This window comes from Nicotiana tomentosiformis, chromosome 12 (genome assembly GCF_000390325.3).
Source record: "Nicotiana tomentosiformis chromosome 12, ASM39032v3, whole genome shotgun sequence".
Taxonomy (NCBI): domain Eukaryota; kingdom Viridiplantae; phylum Streptophyta; class Magnoliopsida; order Solanales; family Solanaceae; genus Nicotiana; species Nicotiana tomentosiformis.
Window position 1 is genome coordinate 31,751,509 of NC_090823.1, and position 5,659 is coordinate 31,757,167.

Below are 5,659 nucleotides of genomic sequence, written 5' to 3' on the forward strand. Positions count from 1 at the left end.
ATGGCGAAAATGTCAAAAACTGTTCCTCAAAAAGAAGACGCTTATTTATCATGGTCTGCCGGCGACAAAACACTGGTGGAGCCACGACCTAAGAAGTGTGTTGCTGGGGGTGTGTTCTCACTTCTGATTTTAAGGCCGATAAAGCCTCGTCGGTTCCCGGTCGATGCGAGCCAGTATCGAGGTATATATTTTGGATAACTGAGGGATACCTTAAGCAGGTAAGGAAAGATTGCAACTGGGAGAACAAAGAAGTGGTGATCCCGGATCCCGAAGAAGATATCACCACCCATGTGGAAGGTTTTTTTAAGTGTTTACACTTACCCTTTCACGTTGCGCCCCCTCGACCCCATTGTCGTTGACTTTTGCCGCCAGTATCAAATAACCCTAGGTCAAATCCACCCTTCCTTTTGGCGAATCGTTATTCTGCTCCGATATTTCGTGAGCAAAGTCGAGGGGATGCCTTTTACCCTCGACCACCTCATCAAGTTATACAACCCCTGCCTTTATCGAGGTGGGTTAATAAAACTCCAATTCTGAGCTACCAAAGTATTGTTCTCGAGAATAGACGAGGATAAAGACTGAGGTTGAATGAGCCGGTTCATTCGAGTGAGGACTTCCGACCTAATCCAGGCCGAGAAGATGCCATTTTTCGAGAAATAGAATATGAAGCGTAAGTACAATCCCACTATTACCTCTTATTTATTGTTTTGTTCTGTTGTTTATTTCTCATCGATATCCTTTTCCGTGATGTAGCGGTTGCATGGATGCCCGGCACAATTACTAACCTCAAGGGCTGGGTTTGGGACCTGGCCTCGACTTTTACGTATGCCGAGCGCTCGTGGCGCGATTTATCAAAGGGCCGATGGGAGGCCAAAACACATGGTAAGCCCCTTTCCCACGTCTTTGTTGATTTAGTTAAAGCGTTTCTTACTTATTTTCTTTTCATACAGGCCTTGGCAAAGATGCTATTGTGAGGCCCTTATCTGGTGAGGAGGAGGCTTCGATCCCGGCACCGAAACCGGCGAAGGACAAAAAGAGAAAAAAGATCTCGACCTATGAGGATCCAGAACCTAAGAAGAAGGTGGATCGTAAGATGAGGAAGAACATCATCTTTCTGACCGAAGAATCCGTTCGACGTCTAAGGGATGAAGACGAAGAAGAGGAAAAAGACGACTCCAAGCTGGTGGCCCGAGTGAAAATGAGCACCGAGGCTCCAAAGGCTACTGAATTGGTAAAGGTTATGGAGATTCCATCTCGAGATGAGGGAGTCTCGGAAAGAGAATATGGCGAAGTCCCCGAGCCGTCGAGGATCGAGGATGCCTCCCATCATAATGAGCCAACGGTGGGTACGACTGTAGGGGATGATCTCGAGGCTCCCCGAGATGGGGAGAACTCCCCATGTGATCCACTTGGGGCAATAGAAATTGGAGGCACCCTGCTGCTCCCCTCGTTTTCTGAGGAGATTATTCAAGAGGCTCGGGCCTTGAATACCCTCTCCATTGAAGGAGGCCACGGAAAGGAAAATCCCTTCCGTGATTATTTTACTGAGGTCGAAGACTCTACCGGCTTGGGTGACTTAGAGGTCTCGAGAAAGGACTCAGGTGAGGCATCGAGCCTTTTCAACGAAGCTCAACAAGCTCTTAATCGGGTAAGCCTTTATTCCCCTTGTTGATATTACCCTTGTGTTTGCTTTTTCCTTTATGTCTAACCTCTTTTCTTCTTTCTGCGTAGGCCTCAGCGCTTCAACGGGAAGCATTTTCTCGGTCTCGAGCTGAGCTGAGTCGGTATAAGGCCGACCTTAGAGGGCTCACGGAGGAGAGGAATGCCCTCAGACTTCTCTGTGGGCAAAGAGAAGAAGAGACTAAGGACCTCCGAGCCGAGTTGGCCAAGGCTCACCAAGATCAGACTGACTTGACCGAACAGGTAATGAAAATATTAAAAACTCATGGGCTCAATTCGGGAACGGTGGGTAACATTTCAATCTCACAGTTATAGCAGAAGATCGAGATGATCGGGCAGCTCAGTGAGGAGGTCGACATTATAAAGGCGGAGACCTTGGGGTGGAAAGAAGGTATGGACCGCTTTGCTGCAAAAAAAGAGATTTCTTTATCCCAATTGTCATCGGCCAAAAGTCAGCTTCGAGGCATGAAGGAAAAAAGCTTGATTCAGGAGAAGAAAATAGAGGAACTCGATGTCCGGTTGGCTTCTGAACTTGCAAAGGCCAAGTCTGAAGCCGAAAAGGCAAAGTCCAAGGCAGAGGCACTCGTGGTCGTCTACCGGGCTAATGCTGAAGCCACTCAAGTCCAAGCGAGAGAGGCAGCCAAGACCGCTCGAACTCGAGCATATTGGATTGCTGAACTCGCCAAATGCCAATATCGGAGGGAAACGCTCGAGGAGATCCACGCTCGAGGTTTCGATCTTTTCGATGAAATAACAAAGTCTAGAGAGCATGAAGCCGATGATAGAGAATTGGCCTCCTCCGATGATGATGTCAAGAGTAAGAGTGGGTCCGAGAGTAGGGAGGACCTCGATGGAGAAGAAGCTGCCCCCGGAGAAAATCAGGAACCTTAGGGTTTTTCATTTTTAATCTTTTTGTATAGGGTTCTAATCGGACCTAGTAAATATTCTCATATATATAAAGATCTCTTTCTTTTCCGACTTGTCTTTATTTTATTTTCTGCCTTGTGAAAATTTTGTTTCATTCATGCCTTATGAAAGTTTTATTCATAAGTTCGAGGATTTAGGCAATTTGATCGAAGTCAGACTAGTGTAGTCTTTATAATCAAGTGAGAGTTTGCCCGAACTCACATTAAGAGTAGCTCGTGGGCTTAATAGTCGAGTGAGCATTTGCTCGAACTCAAAGTAATGTAGCCCTTAGGTTTTATGGTCGAGTGAGTGTTTGCTCGAACTCGAATTAAGAATAGCCCTTAGGCTTAATGGTCGGGTGAGCGTTTACTCGAACTCGAAGTAATAAGTAGCCCTTAGTCTTAATAGTCGAGTGAGCGTTTGCTCGAACTCAAAGTAACGTAGCCCTTAGGCTTTTATGATCGAGTGAGTGTCTGCTCGAACTCGTAGTAATGTAGCCCTTAGGCTTTATGATCGAGTGAGTGTCTAACTCGAAGTAATGTAGCCCTTAGGCTTTATGGTTGAGTGAGTGTTTGCTCGAACTCGTTTTAAGAGTAGCCCTTAGGCTTAATTGTCGAGTGAGCGTTTGCTCGAACTCGAAGTAATGTAGCCTTTTGGCTTTATGATCGAGTGAGTGTATGCTCGAACTCGAAGTAATGTAGCCCTTAGGCTTTATGATCGAGTGAGTGTTTGTTCGAACTCGCATTAAGAGTAGCCCTTAGGCTTAATGGTCGAGTGATCGTTTGCTCTTTTTCATAGCTCGTTAAAATCATACATGTATTACAAGAATCATAAAATATATGGACTGATCCACCTCTACTTGATCTTAGCCAAAAAGCCAGGAAAGATATATTGATTGATCCGCCTTTAACTAACAAAATTAATACGATTCCAACAACTTCAAAGGGGAAAATATTAAAGTAAAAAGACAACAGACAAACTATGTGATTGTTATTAGCAATTACATCATTAGGATTCTTCACCTGCATCGAGTTGTTGTCCGTTTGATGTAGTATTTCCTACCAGTGGCCTTTTCACAGCTGAAAATGATAATGACAACAAAATCAGTGAAGTGTTTCATCATATAGCTAGGAAGAAATTCAATGCAATTTATACTAGTCTCGCCTATGTTTTACAACAGACCAATTGTAACTCTTTTTCTAGCCGAATTGATAATAGGATGGTTAGCTACTGTGAACTAATTCAAGGATACTTCTCTCCTCACACTGGTCCCTCAAACGAAGAAATAAAATTTGACGGCAATTTTATGTTTTGCAATGATAGACTGATAACATATCCATTACCTCCTAAGTAAGAAGCATATCAACCATATGCTTGAACTCGAAGTAATGCAGCCCTTAGGCTTTATGGTTGAGTGAGTGTTTGCTCGAACTCGCATTAAAACTATCCCTTAGGCTTAATAATCGAGTGAGCATTTCCTCGAACTCAAAGTAATGTAGCCCTTAGGCTTTATAATCGAGTAAGTGTTTGCTCGAACTCGCATTAAGAGTATCCCTTAGGCTTAATGGTCGAGTGAGCGTTTGCTGGATCTCGAAGTAGCCCTTAGGCTTTATGATCGAGTGAGTGTTTGCTCGAACTCAAAGTAATGGAGCCCTTAGGCTTTAAGATCAAGTGAGTGTTTGCTTGAACTCGCATTAAGAGTAGTCCTTAGGCTTAATGGTCGAGTGATCGTTTGCTCGAACTTGAAGTAATGTAGCTGTTAGGCTTAATAATCGAGTGAGTGTTCGCTAGAACTCGAGGTAATGAGTAGCCCTTAATCTTAATAGTCGAGTGAGCGTTTGCTCGAACTCGAAGTAATGTAGCCCTTAGGCTATATGATCGAGTGAGTGCCTGCTCGAACTCGAAGTAATGTGGCCCCTAGGCTTTATGATCGAGTGAGTGTACGCTCGAACGCGAAGTAATGTAACCCTTAGGCTTTATGGTCGAGTGAGTGTTTGCTCGAACTCGCATTAAGAGTAGCCCTTAGGCTTAATAGTCGAGTGAGTGTTTGCTCGAACTCGAAGTAATGTATCCCTTAGGCTTTATGATCGAGTGAGTATTTGCTCGAACTCGCATTATGAGTAGCCCTTAGGCTTAATGGTCGAGTGAGCATTTGCTCGAACTCAAAGTAGCCCTTAGGCTTTATGATCGAGTGAGTGTTTTCTCGAACTCGAAGTAATGTAGTCCTTAGGCTTTATGATCGAGTGAGTGTTTGCTCGAACTTGCATTAAGAGTAGCCCTTATGCTTAATAGTCGAGTGAGCATTTTCTAGAACTCGAAGTAATGTATCCCGTAGGCTTTATGATCGAGTGAGTGTCTGCTCGAACTCGAAGTAATGTGGCCCTTAGGCTTTATGATCGAATGAGTGTCTGCTGGAACTTGAAGTAGTGTATCCCTTAGTCTTTATGGTCGAGTGAGTGTCTGCTCGAACTCAAAGTAATGTGGCCCTTAGGCTTTATGATCGAGTGAGTGTCGGCTAGAACTCGAAGTAATATATCCCTTAGGCTTTATGGTCGAGTGAGTGTCTCCTCGAACTCGAAGTAATGAGGCCCTTAGACTTTATGATCGAGTGAGTGTCTGCTCAAACTCGAAGTAATGTAGCCCTTAGGCTTTATGGTCGAGTGAGTGTCTGCTCGAACTCGAAATATTGTAGCCCTTAGGCTTTATGATCGAGTGAGTGTTTGCTCGATCTCGCATTAAGAGTAGCCCTTAGGCTTAATGGTCGAGTGATCATTTGTTCGAACTCAAAGTAGCTCTTAGGCTTTATGATCGAGTGAGTGTTCGCTCGAACTCGAGGTAATGAGTAGCCCTTAGGCTTAATAGTCGAGTGAGCGTTTGCTCGAACTCGAAGTAATGTGTCCCTCACTCGATATCTCATATCTCATAAAAATCTTTCTACATTACTTCGAGTTCAAGCAGACACTCACTCGATCATAAAGCCTAAGGGCCACATTACTTCGAGTTTGAGCAGACACTCACTCGATCATAAAGCCTAAGGGCTACATTACTTCATGTTTGAGAAAACGCTCACTCG

The 5,659-nt window shown here is 44.3% G+C and overlaps 1 protein-coding gene across 1 annotated transcript; it reads left to right on the top strand.

Moving 5' to 3' along the window:
• LOC138902424 (intracellular protein transport protein USO1-like) lies at window positions 1-2,571 on the top strand. Its single transcript, XM_070190290.1, has 4 exons — window positions 1-109; window positions 951-1,648; window positions 1,732-1,923; window positions 2,020-2,571. Exons 1-4 carry the CDS (start codon window positions 1-3, stop codon window positions 2,569-2,571), a joined length of 1,551 nt encoding a protein of 516 aa, XP_070046391.1.
• Window positions 2,572-5,659: the final 3,088 nt, after the last annotated feature.